We start from the raw sequence: 21,496 nt of genomic DNA, 5'->3' as shown, positions 1-21,496 counted from the left end.
TGGCTGTCAGGCAACAAGTTTTGTTTTTTTAACCCCTGTAGTGACATTCCGTGTTTAAGACAGCCCCCAATTTTAGAAAAAATAAATATATATAATGAAAAAGGATGGTACCTCCAATAGAAAATACATGTTTACATTGGAGGTATAACTACTAAACAGGTTTTGGTATTTAGTTGTGTAGTGGACTGAACCAGTATAATAAGATAGGTGACCTAGAGTGGTCTAGCATTTTATAAACTAGATCTACGAATGGTAGTCATTGTGCTTGGCACACCAGATATTAGTGAAAGTTTACTTCCTACGAGTGTTTAGAATTGCAAAGCACCATCAGGAAGGTAGTTTAAGCACGAGGGCGCCACAATTGGCCATCAATGTGTAAAATTCAGCTGCAATGAAAACTTTAAAAAAGGTAGTTAGTGTAAACGCTGGGATAGAGGTAAAGATAAACTTTTGAACAGCTTATGCAAGATATGTTTCAGGCACAAGATAATATACACATCAAAAGTAAATAGTTTAGTTTCAGGTTTATTGTGAACAAAAAGACATAGGCAAAATAAAAAAATAAATAAAAAAAATTAACTACTCAATGTACTCAAAATGGACAGCAATTATTTTCGAAAGGGTAGGGAAGAATAACAGCAGTGGCAGGTTACCTGAAGACATTTTTAAGCACCTAGGTATAATTCGATCACTTATTTCTGAAGTAAAATAGTTTAGTTTTAGAGCCAGCTAGAGAAATAATTCCCAGTGAACTAAGCTCTAGGCCAGGCATAGGCAACCTTCGGCACTCCAGATGTTTTGGACTACACCTCCCATAATGCTTTTTCAGCATTATGGGTGTAAGAGCATTATGGGGGATGTAGTCCACAACATCTGGAGTGCCGAAGGTTGCCTATCCCTGCTCTAGGCTTCAATGAATGTTACAGGCACTATTAGTTGTTAAGTCAGCTGTAGTAATTACACCAGGACAGCAGCCAGTTGGTGATGGCAAAATACTGCACCATGCAGTACTGTGCTCGGCGATTCAATTTCAAATAATAAGCAGTAAGTACATTTGAAGAGGGGGGGGCAGCCACTGTTTTTTGGGTTGGTTTTTTTTTGTAGAGTTGGACTTACACTTCCCTACCAGACCAGAAACATACAATGGGATGCAATGGTAGCTTCTGAACTCAGAATGTGACAATTTTAAGGGAACAAAAAAATAAAATGAAAACCAAAAAACATGAATAAATATTTAGCAAACTTTTGCTCTCAAAACATCCAGGCCTTTTCTTTTGCCCTGAGACATTTGATCAATCCAGCAGTATTTACACAGGAATTAAGATCTGAATAACACAAATTGGGCTCGCATCTATCTTGTAACTCCAGATAATGCAATGAAGAAAGGAGAAAGCAGAAAAGAAAAAAAAAACACACAGAAAAACCTTAAGTTAGTGGTCAATGTCCTAGAGCAAGCTTTCACTTTACGTTTTCATAGACACATAAAAGCTAGGTTATTGCACAAGGTACTCTAGGCATGACACCAATAACACCCTCATTACCTTTTATACACAAGGAGGAATGTCAGCTCTGGTAAAAGGGATCATTACACAAATATTAGCATAACCATTTGGTTCATTTGCTTGAAAAGAGGAATTGGAGAGTGCCAACCACAAGTGTTTAACAGCTTCTATGCATAGTTGTATATGGAGTTATTTAGTGGATTGACAGTTAATTTAACAGTGAAGAAGATATAAGGAAAGTTCTTTCTTCCTGCACTGACAAAGCTCGGTGAAGGGGAATGCCACAACGAAAAATCAAGAAGGACACAACCTTTTATCTGAATTAACTCTTTTTCCTGCCAAGGCAATCAATGTGCCAGGTATTAATTATCTCATTGTTGTCCTTTTTCAAAGCAGGAAAAAAAATAAAAATTAGGAGAAGGAAGTCTTTTAGAAGCCAGTGGGTGTGAGTATGTTCATGTCACGAGGCTGCAGGTTGTGCCCACGGGGAATTTTTTTCTTGTCTGTAGCAAATGAAGGCATTTCTATCTTGGGAGGTTTAAATGCTGCAGGATCATCTGCTATTCTGTTAGCCTGTGCCCGCATCAGCTCCATTGGTGTTGGCTTTTGAGCACCTTTATAAGATTGGACAGTGAAGCCACCTGGAAAGGGGAAAACATTTTTTTATTTTTTTGCATAGCGTGAAACCTTGCATTCCTACAATAAATTTGAGAAATTGCTTTCCATATCCACAAGGTGGGTGTAATTTAAATATATTCACATGCAGCTGAACTAAATGACATTTATTTTCCTGCTACATTTACACCTGTAAAACTACCCCACATGTCCCTCGATATTCAGACAATGCATTAACCAAGCATTAGATTTGCTTTCTAACATACGCACAGTGTAAAGACAAGTTACCTGGATCTGTGGTGGATTTCTGAACAGCACGAGGGCCAAATATGCTCCACTTGTCAGCTCCTCCTGACTCTGAGCTGGTGATCTCGCCAACTGGGAGGGAAGTAGTGGAGCCCTGACTGAACCATGATCTGTGAAGGACATTGTTTTGTTAGAGGAAGAGATATATAGATATATGCGCGCGTGTACACACACACACACACACACACCTCTCAAAAAAATAAAGAGAATACAAAAATAACATCCTAGATCTGAATTAATTAAATATTCTTCTGAAATACACTGTTCTTTACTTAGTTGAATGTGCTGACAACAAAATCACACAAAAATAAAAAAAATGGAAATCAATTTTCAACCCATGGAGGTCTGAATTTGGAGTCACACTCAAAACTAAAGTGGAAAAACACACTACAGGCTGATCCAACTTTGATGTAATGTCCTTAACCCCTTAAGGACACATGACGTCATGTTTCCCTCTTAGTCCAGAAGTTTGGTCCTTAAGGGGTTAAAACAAGTCAACATGAGGCTCCGTAGTGTGTGTGGCCTCCACGTGCCTGTATGACCTCCCTACAACGCCTGTGTATGCCCCTGATGAGGTGGCAGATGGTCTCCTGAGGGATCTCCTCCCAGACCTGGACTAAAGCATCTGTCAATTCCTGGACAGTCTGTGGTGCAACGTTGGTTGATGGAGCGAGATATGATGTCCCAGATGTGCTCAATTGGATTCAGGTCTGGGAACGGCCGGGTCAGTCCATAGCATCAATGCTTTTGTCTTGCAGGAACTGCTGACACACTCCAGCCACATGAGGTCTAGCATTGTCTTGCATTAGGAGGAACCCAGGGCCAACCGCACCAGCATATGGTCTCACAAGGGGCCTGAGGATCTCATCTCGTTACCTAATGGCAGTCAGGCTACCTCTGGCGAGCACATGGAGGGCTGTGCAGCCCCCCAAAGAAATGCCACCCCACTCCATTACTGACCCACTGCCAAGCCGGTCATGCTGGAGGATGTTGCAGGCAGCAGAACGTTCTCCGCGGCGTCTCCAGACTGTCACGTCTGTCACATGTGCTCAGTGTGTACCTGCTTTCATCTGTGAAGAGCACAGGGCGCCAGTGGCAAATTTGACAATCTTGGTGTTCTCTGGCAAATGCCAAACGTCCTGCACGGTGTTGTGCTGTAAGCACAACCCCCACCTGTGGATGTCGGGGCCTCATACCACCCTCATGGAGTCTGTTTCCGACCATTTGAGCAGACATATGCACATTTGTGCAGAAAAAACGATATGTGTGTACACCCACCACAGTGTAATAAGTGCTTAATTTATATCAGCAGAAATAAACGTTCCTGTATAGGATAAGATTTCAGTAGTATCCCAGAAGACTTCCTCTTGTCTTCCACACAATATAAGCAAAAAAAAAAAAGGGGGGGGGGGGTGATCTGAACTTTGATGTAAGTTATTACATACTTGTTTTATACCTCACTCTGAACGTGCACCTTATTTTTATTATACTTTTTTCTTGCAGATCCTAACCCAGATAGAAGATTTGGAACTCTTATTCTGAAAAGGAAAAAATTTCAAGGCTTGCAAACGTCTGTGAAAGTGTGAGTGGCCATTTGTGAATGCAATTTTTACAATTTGCCTATATACACAGTTATACGCTATGTTGTTTTATTTGTGATTGGTTCAGCAGATCATCCCCTTTTTTTTGCTTATATGCATATTTGTGGCCTGCTGGAGGTCATTTTGCAGGGCTCTGGCAGTGCTCCTCCTGTTCCTCCTTGCACAAAGGTGGAGGTAGCGGTCCTGCTGCTGGGTTGTTGCTCTCCTACGGCCTCCTCCACGTCTCCTGATGTACTGGCCTGTCTCCTGGTAGCGCCTCCCTGCTCTGGACACTGCGCTGACAGACACAGCAAACCTTCTTGCCACAGCTCGCATTGATGTGCCATCCTGGATGAGCTGCACTACCTGAGCCACTTGTGTGGGTTGTAGACTTCGTCTCATGCTACCACTAGAGTAAAAGCACCGCCAGCATTCAAAAGTGACCAAAACATCAGACAGGAAGCATAGGAACCGAGAAGTGGTCTGTGGTCACCACCTGCAGAACCACTGCTTTATTGGGGATGTCTTGCTAATTGCCTATAATTCCCACCTGTTGCCTATCCCATTTGCACAACAGCATGTGAAATTGATTGTCACTCAGTGTTGCTTCCTAAGTGGACAGTTTGATTTCACAGAAGTGTGATTGACTTGGAGTTACATTGTGTTGTTTAAGTGTTCCCTTAATTTTTTTTGAGAGAAAAAAAAAATCATACATACATACACACATATATATATATATATATATATATATATATATATATATATATATATATATATATATATATATATATATATATATATATATATATATATACACACACACACACACACACACACACACACACACACGCTGCATCCACTACACACACAAAAAGCTGCCCTGTCTAAACACACAGCATCCACTACATGTGGCATGTATATTTTGTGCCTTTACCTTTAGAAATAGTTTATTTTTTCAAAATGGTAAATGTACAGAATATTGGCAAGTTATCGGCTATCGGCCTGAAAATTCACAGATTATCGGTATCGGCTCTAAAAAAACAATATTGGTCGAGATAGAGATATATATATATATATATTATATATATATATATTCATTTCAATGTTAAACAAAAATCTGCACACCAGTCAAGCGAAAATAGTTTAGCCACTAGGGTCTCAGCAGTTCATGAAGCTCTAGAGAGAATCATTGCCTTGGTCTTTCCCACCCCTTTTGCAAAAGCAGAATCTGTGCATCCTCCATTAAGTAAATGATCCTATTCATTTGTTCGTTCCTGTAATGGTGGATGTTATTTTTAGTCCACACCATTTTCTCTCTTTCTTTAAAATGAAATTTGAACCAGGTGCTCATCGATCTTTTTACTACTAGATTAGCAAATAGTCACAGGGAGCACTATCCATCTTCGGGCTTGCATGTTTCTGCAGCTATGTATACACATTTCATTACGCAATCTAACCTTTCCAAGGAGTTCAGATGATTAGGTTATTACATTTGCTCTGCATTCTTGGTAGACCATAGCCCTTTGGATTTTTATAGCACTGCTCTGGGTCCAGATCTTTTGAGAGGGCAGATTTGTTCCATTTTAGATCTAAACAGTATGGTGATGGCAGCGATATGGGAAAACAGAAGACTGTTCAGAAATCAACTGTGGGTTTTCATCTAGTAGGCCGGGGCATCCTAAAATCATCACCAACAACTTTCTCTTTGCCTTCCTTCAGCAAGATTGTATGGAAAGCCCTTTGAAATACTTAGTTTAAAAGCTAGTTCTGTTAAGAGGCCCTTTCTGCCTCCAAGCCTGTATGAGTAAGGAGTAACCATTAAGGATAATCCATTGTGTTTCAAGAGCATACGGATTCAAAACACATCAGACCCATGTGCTCTCTATGCCTGTGGGCAACATGAATATTTTCAAATCTAGTCGTCACAAATAGGCCCGGTGATATGAAGAGGAAATACACTATCATGTGTAGAATGGAGAGGATAGGTTACCTGCGCATTTGCTTGGGAGATGAACTAGGAGTGCTACAAGGAGTAGATTGGGCAGATGAACTCTGTCTCTCATCAGTGGAATCTCCTGATTGCATCTTTAGTTTCTGTGGAATAAGAGAGGATTAGCTATACTGTGCCATTTAAAATCTCTACAGTCTCTACAAAAAACAAAAAAAAAGGAAGAAAGGGTTTAGGCAGCAAGGCAGCTAAAACTGCTGGAGGCGTAATAAAACTACTTTCATCTATAAATCCAACAAGTAATGGCAAAAAGGCAGTCTGGGACCTGGATTAAAGGGTCAAGTGGATAAAAAATAAATAAAAAAATAAAAAAACATCAGTAATTTACAGATGAGCATCACATATCCTCAGTAGGTAAAGAAAACCAGGTATAAGTACAGAATTCATTACAAAAAATAATGACATGGCAACGCTAGACAAAGCAACAAGCTGAAGAACCACTTCTGTCCACTGAACACAAATACTAGGAAATCTATTCGCCAACGCTAAATAAAATCCATAAGCAGTAAACAGAATATATATTTTGTATTAACTTGGTTTAACTTATTTTTTACAGATGTTTTGTTAATCATGTGCTAATGCCTTATCGGGAACAAACTCCTACCCTTTGTAAATGTAGCCAATAACAAAAGGAGGTTGCTGGAAATGTTACTCCAAGCAGATTCCATAGCATGATGCCTATATAAGCCAAACAGACTTTTCTTTGTAAAAAAAAAAAATATATATATATATATATATATATACAAATTGGCAAATGAAGATCAAAATCAGATGGGATACAATGAATTAAAAAAACATGGCCAAAAAAAAAGAAAAAAAAAAGCACAAAAACAAAATGGAATACATACAGCTGTGCCAAGACACATTCTCTAACCTACACAAAACACCGCTTATTACCAATCTGTTATGCAAACAACTCCAAGTAGTGTTTGTGCCAACAACATAGATATTAACTGGCTATGCACCTTACACCATTTTAAACTCCGCTATGACAAAAGGTTTCATTTTGTTAAAACATGACAGTTGTTTGACAACAGAAAATAATATCTGTTAATTGGTGGAATCTACTCTAGTGTACTATGGGTTATTAGTATTTTACCCCTAGATTAAATTGCTGTTAATTTGTTGTTCTGTTTGACTGTCAAGAAAAAAAGAAAAAAAAAATTTCACACTCATCATCCTATCATAGAATGGTCCAAATTTAAACAGATAAAAAAAAAAAAAAAAAGACGTGAAATCCTACATTTTCTGATTTGCAATAGAAGGCGAGAGAGCTGCAGGAAGAGACTATGCACCACAGATGATACAATATTCAGTAGTGGTTGTGGTGCAAAGTGCCCCCTTTAGACCCCATCTGTTTTGACGTATGTATATAAAAAAAAAAAAAAAACATTTAATATATTATATATCTTTTCTCTCAAATATATACCAATATAAGTAATGCCAATCGAAGGACACATATCTCAACAGGCAGATGAATGAAATCTCAAGAAAATACTATTTCAAAAAGTCTGCTTCTTTGACACAAGAGGAAATGTTAAACAGATTATGGATAAACATAAATAACAAAACAAATGTATAGATCCACCAACTTGTGGTGTTGGACTTGATTGACTCAAAGTACAAGCATGAGATGACAGGTAAAGTGAGGGATAGTAAAATGAGTTCACAGCTTTTGCAGGTAATCCAAAACATGAGCAGTAGGTGAAGCATCAAATGAAGCACAGGGAACAGGGTATAGCCAGGAGACTCTTACATGCAGGGCTTCTGCCACGCGGTGGTATTTGGTCTCTTCAGCAGTGAGGCCCTTATGTGGAGTATATCCTGCATCCCTGAGGCCGGCCTGCTGCTCGAAGCGCTGAATACTCTCCTGTGTATGCTCTGGAAAGGAAACATTTGCGCACACAACTTTCAAGCGTTTGTGAGAGACACACTACAGCCTTGCTCCAGCAAACTGGTTAGTCACAACATGGGGAATGCATGGTATAACGAACAATTCAAATAACCACTTATAAATATAATACAAGATTCAAACTCTTACACATTGATCTTCATTATCTTTCCATAAAGCTTGAGATTCTTAGCTGTGAGACCTTAAAAGGGATACTCAAAGCATCAGAAGCACTACAGCTAAATGTAGTGGTTCTGGTGCAAAGAGACTCTCCCTGCAGTCAAAACAATGCAAACACTGCCTTTTCTGAGGAAAGGCAGAGTTTACATAGCTTCCTATGGTAATCTCTAGTGACACTCGGGCAGCAACTAGAGGCCCTTCATGGTGCGATGTAGGACCAGGTTTGGAGTCCTTATGATGCAGAACGGATTTGTGAGGAGCAATTGCATTTCTAACAAGGCGATGCTGGTTGGCGTAGTGCAACATTTGTCACAAACACACACTAGTCACCCAAGCACTGGATTGGCTGAGATCATGTGCAACGATCTCAGCCAGGGGAAGAGTGGCAGACATTAAGAGAATCACAAGTTTTGGGTGGGGAGGTCTAATTAATCTAGATAGGAAGCACTCTAAAGTTAGTATTATGTGTTAGAATGTTCCTTTTATATTTAAAAAAAAGTAGATAAAAGTTATGTTTGTCCATTTAATTGTTACTGTGTCCACCCCTCCAATCTTTTTTCCTGTTGTTTTCCTATAACTTACTATTGACATTTCAGAAAATATATTATACATACACAGGCACCCCTCAGGAGTGAATTTTTACCCACCCGTGGAAGTTTTACAAATACAAAATTTATGTAAACATACACTAAATAAAAAACCTTGTTAATTGGCCAGATCATTCAGCGAGATCCTGAATATGTAGCAGGTACCAAATCAATCCTAAACTGACTATCAAAAATACGTTAATTTTTAAGTCCTTATTAAAATGTACGCTTTTTTTTTTTTTTTTTTTTTTAACTCAGCCATTAACTGAGGCAGACCAATTTATGTTAAAACATGGGAAACAAATAGACATCACTGGGAGGATCTTCACGTGACGCATGATATGGCACTACCACTACTCCCGACAAGCAGGTTACAAGACCATGTAAAGAACAGTACTTGCAGCTACTTTAAGGTTAAAACATAAAAATGCTGTCAGCAAACCTGTTCGCTCACAGCTGGAAAAGAAGAAGGACGCTGAGAAATATTGCATACTAATGAAATTATAACTCTTTCCAGGTTTCCTAAATACACACACTGCTCTGCACTGAACAGACCGGCTCCACAAGCATTCATCACACCCCTCCAAGTTAAAAGCATACATGCTAGGAATTGAGGGATGGGGGGCAATGGCAGTCGCTTGGGCTAGTATAGTTAGATGCAATATTTTACTGTCTTAATAGCATAGTAGCAAAGCCAAAGAAGGTCATGTTAATGGAAATTAAACGCATTGGTAAAAGTAGTATGCAATTTAAAGTGACACAAGTCATGTTTATGCATGACAGGCACTTTTTCTACCTATCTAATAAAAGAAAAAAAAAAAAAAAAAAAAAAAAACTACCTGACCAATGAAATGAAAACCCTTGAGCTTGATTTACCATGCGTAGCATCCAAAATGTAAAATTGCATGCAAAAGATATGTATGCAGGTTTCACATTGCTAGAATATTTTATACATCCAATTATATGAATATAACCAATCAACGTACTCATAAAACCACTTATGTGAAAGTGACATTTTATATACATAACCCCCTATGTTGCCACGAAAAGTTGCTTTGCTCAGAAACATAAAATCACTTAAAAAGCCACTACTGATTGCCTACTTCATTGGATTTCAATTTACAGAATACATATTTGATTTTTTTTTTTTTCTTGCTTCAAATTAAGTTTACAGTTTATTTTATTCGTGATGATGGTTTTATTTGTGACATGCTCAACAGATCACCGGTAATTAAGGGATTTAACAAAAGGACCTAAAACAAAAATCATAACTATCAACAGTACATTGCATTTTTAATCATTTTACAAGTTAAAATTTAGCACAACCGATGCAACATCCTTACTTGTCATAAGAGAATTCATGATGACAGATGTGGCTTTGGCTTTCACCACAGGGGCCTTCTCAATGGAAGAGGAATTGGGTAGAGCAGGTGGGGGCATGTTATTATCCCCATCCTCAACCTGCTCAAGACAATAAGATATCGGAAGGAGCAAGGGTAAAGAGGGAAGGAGAAGTGTTGGAAGAAGGAGGGGGAAAGAAAAAGAGAGAAAAGAAAAATCAGTCAAGTTATATGTTGCAGATATGCTCACACAAGAGCACTTTCAACAGGGGGTAATTTTTTTGAAAAAGATTTGGGCAAAAGGTTACTTACTAGTTAAATATATATATATTCCTAACTTGTAAGAGTTGTATATCCAAACTGGATGCAAAATAAAAACTACCGGTATATGGTGTCCACATACATGTAGTTATTAAAGGAATACTATAGGCTCAATGAAAAAGGTCTGGGTGGCACGTGCCCCCTATTTTAACCCTGAAAGCACTGCCCATCGTCTGGAAAGGCAATGTTTTCTTTGCAGGGTTAACATGCCTCTAGTGGTTTTCATACTTCCAAAACAAAAAAGGAGCAGGGTAAAACTCAGGTCTCAGACTGCCTCTTTAATACAGTTTTGCTATAAAATACAATCTATGAATGAGCACAAAAAAAAAATAAAAAATAAAAAATAAAGAGTATAGATTGTTCCAATTTTCACTGAAGCATGGGTTTGTAGCTACAGTGACTTTTGCAAATCACTACAGTTAAAAGCTATTTTGCGCATGGCAACAGGGACATTGAATCGCTTTGTAATGCCCCTATATTTACAAAACAAAAAACTAAATTATATTCCTTTTTCTTTTGATATTACATTTTCCCGTATTAGTATAAACTGGATATACAAATTATGTCAGTTAAAATATGTGCACTATATTTTCTTTTCAATTCTGTGCAGGAATTCAAATGAGATAGATTTGCGTTCTTTTACATCGGCTGGAAGCCTGTTTAAAAAGTTAAACCACATATATCCTACATCTCATAAAAGCTCCCCAAACCAACAATACCAACAGTAATATTCAAATAGATTAATCTTAAAGCAGAAGGAAAGATTCTCTAGAATTCAGCATACCTTGGACAGCATCTTGTATTTACGTTCTGGTATAACTGGTTTTCTCCACAGCGTGTTGCTGCATAAGTCTGATGGTGGTGGCGTCATGGGTGCTGTGTCCTCCAGCGCATCGTCATAGCTGAAAGCTCGACGGTGCATCCCAATCGGCAGGGACATCTTCCCCAATAAACCACCAGAGCTGTGCTCAATGGCTAAAGAAAGAGAGCCCACTACTTAATACAGACAGACAGTCTTAAAAACATAATGTATAATAAAGGCTACAACCCACTACTTGCTACATTCTTAAAACAAACTTTAGACTATATGATGCTTAATCTAAATAATTGTATGCGGTTAAAGGGTTATTTTTAAACACCATGATAATTTTCAGTGTTTTAACCCCTTAAGGACCAAACTTCTGGAATAAAAGGGAATCATGACATGTCACACATGTCGTGTGTCCTTAAGGGGTTAAAGTGGTCATGGTGCTTGGGAGTCTGTAGGTGCAGCGTTTCAACTCTGCACATGCAAAGATAAGATCGCTCAGGAGTTTAACTCCTCCTCTGTCAGCTTCTTTAGCTAGCAGGCTAGCCAATGTGAATTCTGTACATATATTTGTGTATTTCTGTTGTCAGCAGGAATAGCATGCAACAGATGACCATTGGGGGCCCGGCTTCCCAAATCTGAAAGAGACCAGGTTGCAGGGAGAACTTGGCCTCAGCGTAGCACAACTGGTTAGTTTTCCAGGAGTGCATGCCAGCAAAGATTTCTTGAACCAAAAAAAATATATATATATAGTAGCTGATGTAACCATCTAAGTAGCAATCTTTTTGGGGAAAAAAATACTGAACACATGGAAATATATGTTCAGGGTCTGGCTAAAGTAACTCTTAAATCATTTAGAATTTAACGGTAAAACAATTTGTAAAAACCGGTAAAGGGACACTATAGTCACCTGAACAACTACAGCTTAATGTATTTGTTCAGGTGAGATCTATAGCTCCCTGCAGGCAATCTAATGTAAACACTGTATTTTCAGAGAAAATACAGTGTTTACATTGATTGATAGGATTACCTCCAGTGGTTGTCACTCAGACGGCCACCAGAGGGACTTCCTATCATGCAGGTCCCTAAAAAGGCCCTGTACACGTCAGACGTTTGAAAATACGTCTGACGTGTGCAGGAGAGAGAGAAGGCACTGTGTGGGCCCCTTCTCTCTCCAGCCTGTCAGAGAGGAGAGGGGGCGGGCAAAGACCGCGAGCTGAGCTGTCAGTCAGCTCAGCTCGCGGCCGCGCACACGCGCAGTAGTGCGCTCAGGACTTCAGAGGGCGGCATGAATGCCGCCCTCTGAAGTATGTGCGCATGTGCACAAGGGAGCAATGACGCTTCCAAATGGAAGCGTCTGATTGCTCCCTGCTCGCGCCCGCCTATTTCGTCATTTTGACGAAATAGGGGGCACGGCTTCACGAGGCTCCCGGCGCTGGAACCAGGTGAGTAAAAACTGCTGCCTGGAGAGTCCCTTAAAAGCATCCATATATTTATAAAAAGACAGCAAAACTGAACACAGATATTATACACCCACAACCTATGTAAAAACAGGATCAGCAGGTGTTTACACGCAGAAGCAATGTTAGAACATGCTATATGTTACTCACAAAACGAGAACATAATGTTCTATAGATTCCTTTGTCAACATTAATAAAGTACGGTAAGTTCCCTGTACATCTACAAAAAAAAAAAAACTTTCTACGTGTCAGCCCACATTACTAAAGAAACAAGTTAGTTCTAGCATGTTTGGGAGTGTACAATGCTGCAGAATACCCAAAGTTGTTTTTTTATGTATTAGGACATGTATTAACTTCCATTCCAAACAGGAAATACTTACAAAATTTCTATAGTGATATTTGAAAATGTCAATAATTATGGTTTTTTTTTTCTCCCCTTTTCTTTTCCCCCCCCAAAGGCAACGAATGGACTTTGCACATAAACAAGCCAACTACTCTAGGATTTATTCTATTTTATTCTAAGGTAATTAGATCAGCCCGGTAAGATCCGTTACTGCAGTATCATTGAGAAAATTCTGGCTGTCCCAATACGTATCTGGCTGTCCATTGGCCAGAATGTATCAGCAACCGTTACAAAACAAAAAGCACCTGCAAAGATATATGCCAATGTCACCCTGGTCACGCTGCATCATGGTTTTATTTTAACCGTAGTTTTTATAGAGGAAATAAACATTAAAACAAATGTATGCTACCACTTTAACAAGTTGAACAAACATGTCAAGCCAATGGTTTAAACTGGAATCAAACAGCCTGGAAACATTACAGCCAGAGTTTCTCCTATTTTTAGGCTCCAGATTATGACAAGAGATAAAGCATAATCTAAAATATCAATACCCTGCATACAAACCACTATATTTTACAAAAATAAGTAAATACACAGCAAATTGGTTTCCTCTACTAGAGCAGCAATATAAGGGAAAGAAAAAGTTGTTACCAGGCACATCAGGCTGTCTTGATGCCATTACAGTGGATAGAAACTGTACTCTTTTCGCTATGGAAATCCACAAATTGTGTCACCTGGTTAAAAACAAGTATCTATTTACTAAGCAATAAAAAAAAAAAAAAAAAAGACAGCAATGGGACAGGACATGCACAAATGCATTCACAAGTCACGCTAGATCTATTCACAACAACAGATTGGGTGCTATTTTGAGGGTAGCCATGCAAACGTCATCACTGTGCACTGAGTCGAAAGGATAGAGCATGTACAGCAAAAACAATGCAAACACAAAACAGTGGTTAAGTGTCTTACCAGGCCACTGGGCTGTATGTGTTAACTGGAATGAGACAAGTCAAACTGAAACATAGTGCCACTAAAACAGAAATATAGTGCATTTAAAGCTGAAACCTTGGAAGAGATCCCAACTGGTCCATGCAGGGTACCTAAACACAAGATGAAACAAAAACTGCAAGTTTATTTAAAGATATGACCCATTTAGATTATATACATACATATACGTATAGAATGAAAACTGGTAGCTACAGAAAAAAAAAACAAAAAAAAACAAGTGTTGCCAATTGACATCAGTGATAAAACATATTGAAAGTAGCAAATCAATGTAACTGCTCTTTATATGTATTATGGATATAGATATGAAAAATGCTTTCCCTCCAAGTACTACTTGTCTGACATTCGGCAATATTTGTTTTTAGTTCACAATTTAGTGAATAATTCTAGAAAATCTCTCTTTTTATTCATATAAAAACTCCATGTTTTTCTCTAAAAAGGATCTCTAACATTTAATATGCAAATCATTAATGACATTTGTACAAAAAAAAAAGTGGGGGGAGGATCATTAAAAGCACACAGGATCTGAGTGCCCATGCTAGATTTTACCAAGTTTGGTTGCGACATGTGCACACAAAATTTGGACAGTTCTCTTCTCCCTGGAGGATAACTGCACACAGACTGACTCACTAAAACAGCATGGTTGCCATCAGTATGTAGAGCAGTTCCAAACATTATAATGCAATGAGTGGAACTGTTCATGGGGGGGGGGGTGGTAAATACAAATTTACCTACTTTAAAGGACCACTATAGGCACCCAGACGACTTCAGCTCAATGAAGTGGTCTGGGTGCCAGGTCCATCAAGGGTTAACCCTGCCTGCTGTAAACATAGCAGTTTCAGAGAAACTGCTGTTTCCTTTAGGGTTAATCCAGTCTCTAGTGGCTGTCTCACTATGAAGATCACAGTGATAAGACGCTGGCGTCCATAGGAAAGCATTGAGAATGCTTTCCTATGGACTCGCTGAATGCGCGTGTGGCTGCGCATTCAGCCGATGACATCAGAAGAGGGAGGAGAGTCCCCAGCGCCGAGAGAGCACGGCGCTGGAGAAAGGCAAGTGTTTAACCCCCTTCCTCCCCCTTCAGCTTGGTGGGAGGGGGACCATGAGGGTGGGGGCACCCTCAGGGCACCATAGTGGTCCTTTAAGATTTTTTTTTTTTTACCTCCCCAAAAATTACAAATTATGTTCTATATGAAACTTTGTGTAACACTAACAAATTTCCTAAATAATCTCATCACACATTCTGCATCTCCACAGATGAATAGAGTTTAGAAAATTGAAAGTACAAATACAATTGTTCTTTTTTTTAATGAAGCGAAGGATGAGGTTTGATTTTTGACCCGGAATCTCAGCACAAATGGGATGATTTTGTATTTGTATCCGCCCGCACTCAGTCATAATAGTAAAAGTTCACTTAACACTTTTATACAATCCAATTGAAAGCCAAGGACATTTTATGCCATTCCATTATCATAAGGGCAAAGAAGAAGCCTAGCGAACACATTTACTAGAGCTTGCTGTTCATACGAGGTAGAGCTGATTAGCATTTCAAGCTCATAGACAAAGAATTTATTAGTTATAAGCAGAAAATAGTGGGAGAATGGTAAAAACTGGAAGTATAGTTAATTAATTGCGGCCACAATTGCCAAATCACAAGAAATCAACTTTTTTTTTTTTCAGAACATTTGTCTTTCCTTTGTCAATTCTCTAAACTTTGCGGTTTAGTGAATAAAGACAGTTATCCTGAAACCAGTACATCCATAATCATTATGGAGAAAAAAGAAAAAAAAACGTGATACACATTAAAGTGAATTTTAACCTGAATGGAATAACATATTTGCACAGATTCATCAATCCCAATTGAATACCTATATCATCATAATACACTTAGCCCACACCAACTACAAAGCCCCTTGCATACATTATGTTAAATTGAACACTTGTTTTTCTTCTTTTTTTTTTTTTGAATTCTTTATTTTGTTGTGCAGGTGTTCACAAATCGATTCAATGACGCCACAACAGCTTAAACATTGACATTGCATTAAGAACAGTGGCATGTAAAACGTGGCACATTTTTTATTATTATTTTTAAGCTTAAACTAACAAACACGTTACAGGTTGAAACTAAATATTTTGTGAGTAGAGTCGTTGAACATACTAAGCATCATGTGTTCAAGCTCGTTACACTTACTAGACATTATTTACAAGATGAGAGATTATAGGCATGTATATTATGTGGATAGGTCAAGCTTGGGTAATTAGAGTGCTCTTAGGACTATGTCAGTGCCCTGCATAACTGAGGTGAGTATTCATAGGTCAGCGAAGAGTCACCTAGCTTCCTCTGGAGTATATGTGCCAAGCTGGCTGAGCTAACTAACCCTAGCTGGCACCGGCTGGCATTAACCGTTGTTCTGTTGAGCGTGTGAGTCAGTCTATGTAGTAGTGCATAGCAATTAGTGGGGTGGTCAGTGCTGTGTGTAACTGACAGTCAAAATGCAGTGCCTGCAGGGTGTTTTATAGAGTTTAACGGTAGGCTAAGGGACCTGCCTGCTATGTGTGCTGTGGTTTGTCTCCTTTTAATGTATTCAGTATCTTGCAAGGCATGCACTATAACTCATCTCATTGAATTGGGAATAATGCTTGGAGTCGCTGGTTACTGTCCCTCCATTCAGTGTTATTTTCCAGCAGTTTCTCTCGAAATTGTGGCCCCCTGGCTTCCAACAGCCACACCCATACTAAAAGGTAGGGCTAAGGCAGAGATCACACACACACTTTTCTAGCTTTAATGATTCATACCTGAATGGGCACTGTGATAGGCTGAAAGTGGTCGACTGACGCTCTCTGCCAATCACTGCTGCCCATTGATGCTTAGGACAAGTTTCCTCATTAGCCTTAGTAGCACAGGTGGGTGTTACTAAAAAAAACGGTTTAACACTGAATGGAAAGATGGTATCAGACAGTGGCCACTTAAAAAAAGTGGAAGCAGTCACAGTGCCTACAGTGGTCTTTAACAATTATCTACAGCTACGGCCTCCCTGTTACATAATATAAAATAGAACCCATCAATGTCACATTTATACATGATTCGCATGACCATCTTATAACTTTCTAAGATTTATACAGAAACCACCACAAACAAAAAAGGCAAAATAGCAGAAGAAACAGTATTTATTGAAAATATATGCACTTGATAGAATCAAAAGCCTGATACTTGTGGACTACATCTCCCCTGATGCTTTGCCAGCATTATGGCTGTAAGAGCATTCATATGGATGTAGTCCACAACATCTGGAATGCCAAAGATTGCCTACCCATGGACGACAACTACTACTACCATAACAAAATGTTCTCAACCTGTGCTGTGTAAAAACAAAAAAAATCTAGTTTATTTGGTTGAAGACATCTGCTGTAAAATGTAAGTTTTGGAGAAAGCAAGTTTATATGAAGGTTTTCATAATCTATTATAAATGGTAGAGGGCAGAGACCAAGGACACATCCTATAAATACAAATCACTGCCCAGCTCTCTGCTGTGGATCTCTCTGATGTGATCACAATTTGATTAACAATGGACGAACATGGCAAAAAACAGGCATTTCAGGGAAGTAAATATTGATTTCAGAATGTATTTCACATAGACCTCCCTGCACCTGTGCTATGGAGGAGGATGCTCACAGCAGGAATGCAGTAAAACCAACAGCTGTCTTTCTGCATCAATGCAGAGTAGGTACCTGCCTGCCCAAAACAGCAGGTGCCTACTCTGCTTTCTTATTGGGATGACCGGAAGCAGGGAGAGAGAGATCTCGGAAGCAGCTCTCCTGTCCTCCAGATAGCAATCTGTGTGGAGCGTTGCCGCGCGTTACCATGGCAACGCTCCACACAGCATTGCGCGGTAGGACAGGAGAGCTGCAGCCAGGCACATACTTATCACCACTGGACCACAAGGGATGGCTGTGCCCGTGCCTTCCCCCCCCCCACCCCCCTCACCAAAGGTAAGAAGAAGGGGGGGGGGGATCCAGAATATTACTTTTTTCAAAAATAATTATTTTAATGTATCCCCCCTCACTCTCACACACACACACACACACACACAGCACCCCTCAATGCACTGTGTGTGTGTACGTGTGTGTGTATTGCATTTGTTAGAGATAACAAATATAAGCTTAATTTAATTTATATCATTATTTAAAATGTGTATCATTGAACTCTCTGTTGTGTTCTTTTAAAACAAAATATGTTAATTAGTTCGGACAACTGTATGAGTTTTTTTTTCTAAATTTAAAGGGACACTCCAGGCACCCAGACCACTTCTGCCCATTGGAGTGGTCTGGGTGCCAACTCCCACCCCTGCAAGTGTAATTATTGCAGTTTTACATAAACTGCAATAATTAACTTGCAGGGTTAACTACACCTCTAGTGGCTGTCTGTCAGAATTGAAAAAAGGGAACTTCCTGCTCCATAGCACAGGAAACCTTTGCTAGAGCGTCGCTGGACGTCATCGCACTGTGTGAGGACCTCCACCGTCGCTCAAATCCCCATAGGAAAGCATTGAAATTCGTTTTCAATGCTTTCCTATGGGGAGACATAATGCGCATGCCAGCCGACGGAAGAATAGGGAGGAGCGTCGCGGAGGAGGAGACAGCGGCGAGGGACATCGCCGCTGCCTCAGGTAAGTGACGGATCGTTTTCCTGGCACTGGAGTTTCCCTTTAAACCTCTGAATTCAGGTTTAATTGCCGTGTTGACACTTTGAGGGAAATAAAGTTGGCATGTATTGCGGTTTGGGCACTCGGGCTCAAAAAGGTTCGCCATCACTGGTCTATATTATCAGCCTATTAGTTATAAATATCACAAGGCAGCTATTTCCATTCACTGTCACACAGCATGGAGGCCAGTGGGCTAGGTGCCCATGGAGGCCAGTGGGCTAGGTGCCCATGGAGGCCAGTGGGCTAGGTGCCCATGGAGGCCAGTGGGCTAGGTGCCCATGGAGGCCAGTGGTTATGGTATCCCTACCTGCATGTGGAGGCTGTGATGCTGAATAATAAGGCCTTCGCCATAGATAACCCATTAAGCTCGGGCTGCTTACCTGACGGTCAGCCGGTTCCTGGTCCCAGCGGTTTGTGTACTAGAATCCCCCTCGTATCCTCCCTTCTAAGAACCTGGATGGGTCACCGAGGATGCTGAGCTGGAGAGTAATAGAAGAGCCCATTATCTGTTCGTATAATGGCGACCGATAAAAACTATACCGAAACGCGCATGCCCAGAGCCAAGGGGCGTGTCAGCGCTGGTAGACCGACACGTGCTCCCTTATCGGAGCGCTGATTGGTTGCTTGTTGGAACGGTTCGAAAGTACGAAAGGATTTCTCGCCGCCATCTTCGAAGTGGGAAAGCTGGAGGCGACTGACGTAATATGTCTCCTCCCCCTTAAACGATAATTGGTTTCTGGAGCCCCTTCCCTTAGCCAATCACACGCGATGTCTTGTGTTTCGTAGCAACCGAAGTAAACCAACGTTTGGGCACCCTGAGCCAGAGAAGAAGGGACCCCCTGAGCCCAGTCTTAGTGATGGAGGACCCTGGCTGTTCTCTGGAAGTCAGGTAAATACGGGAAATATCACTCCAACATGTCTCACATCCACAATGTGACAATAAATGGAGTTTAAATCAATAAACAAGGATTAATATATAACCAGCTAGATAGGAAGTCATGGAATGCAAGGCTTGGGGGTTTTAAAGGTGTTTTTCTTAATTTATTTTCCTATAGAATTGATGTGCAAATTCCACATTTTTTGCTATGTCTCAGTTTTAAATCAATATTAACATTCAATCAGTCAGGAAAGGCATCTCTTCTATAATTTTGTTTGCCCCCAATATCCTTTTTTTTCTTTAATATATTGGCATTTATGGGAAAAACAGATGAAGAAAGATACAGATTTTTAGTTGTTTCCAGTGTTTATTTGACACCATCTATATAAATATATTTTACACAGTTAAATTTAGGTGACCAGTTCCTTATTCATAATTTTTTTTATAGTGCACCCACTGCATTCATGCAGTTTCTGAACAATCTCTCACATAGAAGCCTATAAGTTTGCACTCACAAGTTAGTATGGAGTTCTGATGTCATGCAAGCATTTACTTTGGAGGGGGCTAATATTAGAGATAGAAAAAATACACCACAGAATTAAGGCTTTTCTTTAGTGTCCCCAGAAGCAGAACGGCAAACAGGGGTCTGAAATAGAAACAGACAAAAAACTATCTAAATTTGTGGGTAATAAATTTTAAAAAATTGCAGCAATCCACAACAAGAAACTAAATATTGAGAAACCATAGCAAAATATAAGAGATGTGTAGCGGAGCTCAAAAACCTGGACTAGGTATCTTAGCCGAATATCCATGAAGCTCAAAAAAGCATACTTCTATGAATAATGAATATCTATATTCCCCCTTCCCACCCACAGCAACTAGACAACACATAGTTCTTTATTCCTCAAGGCATGGTCTTTTATACACAGAACCCCTGCATGGGGTCTCCATTAATTCACATATAAGCCCAACCTGGTGCCTCTGAGTCTGGGAGATAATGGAGTTTCTACTCGCTAAGTTAATTATCTCCCAGATCCACAGGTCACAACACAAAATACATTAAATATAAGCAGTAACCCCAACATGTTATATATCCCCGGATAGCTCTGGTCCAAGCGCCCAAGTTGTCAAAATAGCGCCCAGATCCATAGAGTGTAGCCAGATCACCACCGGTCAATTGTCGGAGCTCCTGCAGGCAAACAAAAGTGAGCTCCGCCGTGCTCTCATGACATGACTGTTCCATTCAGTCTGTAGTACCTTTCCTCTAAATAGCACTCCCCTGGCAGGTCGGGAAGTGGGGCAAAACAGTGGGCAAAGGTGAAGCGTCCACATTAGAGTTCCATATGGTTTGCAGCCAAGTGTCACTGGGGATTATTCGGTTGTTTTGGGGGGGCGAATGACTGCCAGGGAGTGGGGGCGCTTTTGGCAATAACGTTCGGGAGAAGGAAAGGCACTGAGCCAGGGGTGATGATAGCTCCTTTGGGGAAAAGGTATGGGGAACATAGAACAGGTTCCGACACAAGATGGATGCACGAAAATACTCACAATATTAAAATGTAAGAAAATCTCTAACCGTTACTTAGGACTAACGCAAAATAATGGCAATTTTCATTAACTACAACTAATAAGGTGCTATCAACTTAGTTTTTTAACCTGACTGCACATAAACATACAGTTAGTTATTCAATAATAACTATGATATTAATAATAACTAAGAGAAAGTAACAAAAAGAAACATTAAAATAAAAAAGACTCACATCACGTAAACAGTGTATATCCCAAAAGCAGCACTATGCATCACAAGTCCTGAATATAAAAAGTCACTGGAAGAGAAAGGTCAGCAAATAGTGCCAAATTAAAATTTGACATAAAAATTAAATGAAGATGACAGCGGACAGAAAGCCAACAGCAAAGCACTTCACAGGCCTGCTCTGTAGTTTTGTGATAGTAGCTGGAAAGTTAAAAAAAAA

The 21,496-nt window shown here is 39.8% G+C and overlaps 2 protein-coding genes across 3 annotated transcripts in view; one reads left to right on the top strand and one right to left on the bottom strand.

The window, feature by feature from the left end:
• Window positions 1-509: 509 nt before the first annotated feature.
• On the bottom strand, window positions 510-19,197 carry KIAA1191 (KIAA1191 ortholog). Of its 2 annotated transcripts, none has more exons than XM_063447322.1 (9): window positions 19,030-19,197; window positions 13,911-14,041; window positions 13,593-13,675; window positions 11,115-11,305; window positions 10,013-10,130; window positions 7,768-7,892; window positions 5,994-6,097; window positions 2,406-2,533; window positions 510-2,143 (listed from the first exon to the last, which is right to left on the bottom strand). In XM_063447322.1, exons 3-9 carry the CDS (start codon window positions 13,618-13,620, stop codon window positions 1,932-1,934), a joined length of 906 nt encoding a protein of 301 aa, XP_063303392.1. In that variant the 5' UTR covers window positions 13,621-13,675; window positions 13,911-14,041; window positions 19,030-19,197; the 3' UTR covers window positions 510-1,931. The 2 variants fall into 2 exon arrangements, with proteins under 2 accessions (XP_063303392.1, XP_063303393.1); XM_063447323.1 differs by having other exon boundaries at window positions 14,007-14,041.
• A 258-nt stretch (window positions 19,198-19,455) lies between these two features.
• The window catches only part of CFAP43 (cilia and flagella associated protein 43), a 67,900-nt gene continuing 65,859 nt past the window's right edge, over window positions 19,456-21,496 (top strand). The window contains exon 1 of the mRNA XM_063447321.1: window positions 19,456-19,538. Coding sequence (XP_063303391.1) covers window positions 19,507-19,538 — 32 coding nt within the window. The 5' untranslated portion in view covers window positions 19,456-19,506. The remainder of the gene's footprint in view (window positions 19,539-21,496) is intronic.

This window comes from Pelobates fuscus, chromosome 3, assembly GCF_036172605.1.
Source record: "Pelobates fuscus isolate aPelFus1 chromosome 3, aPelFus1.pri, whole genome shotgun sequence".
NCBI lineage: Eukaryota > Metazoa > Chordata > Amphibia > Anura > Pelobatidae > Pelobates > Pelobates fuscus.
Note: the sequence above shows the minus strand (reverse complement) of the source record. Positions and strands in the feature narration are given on the sequence as shown.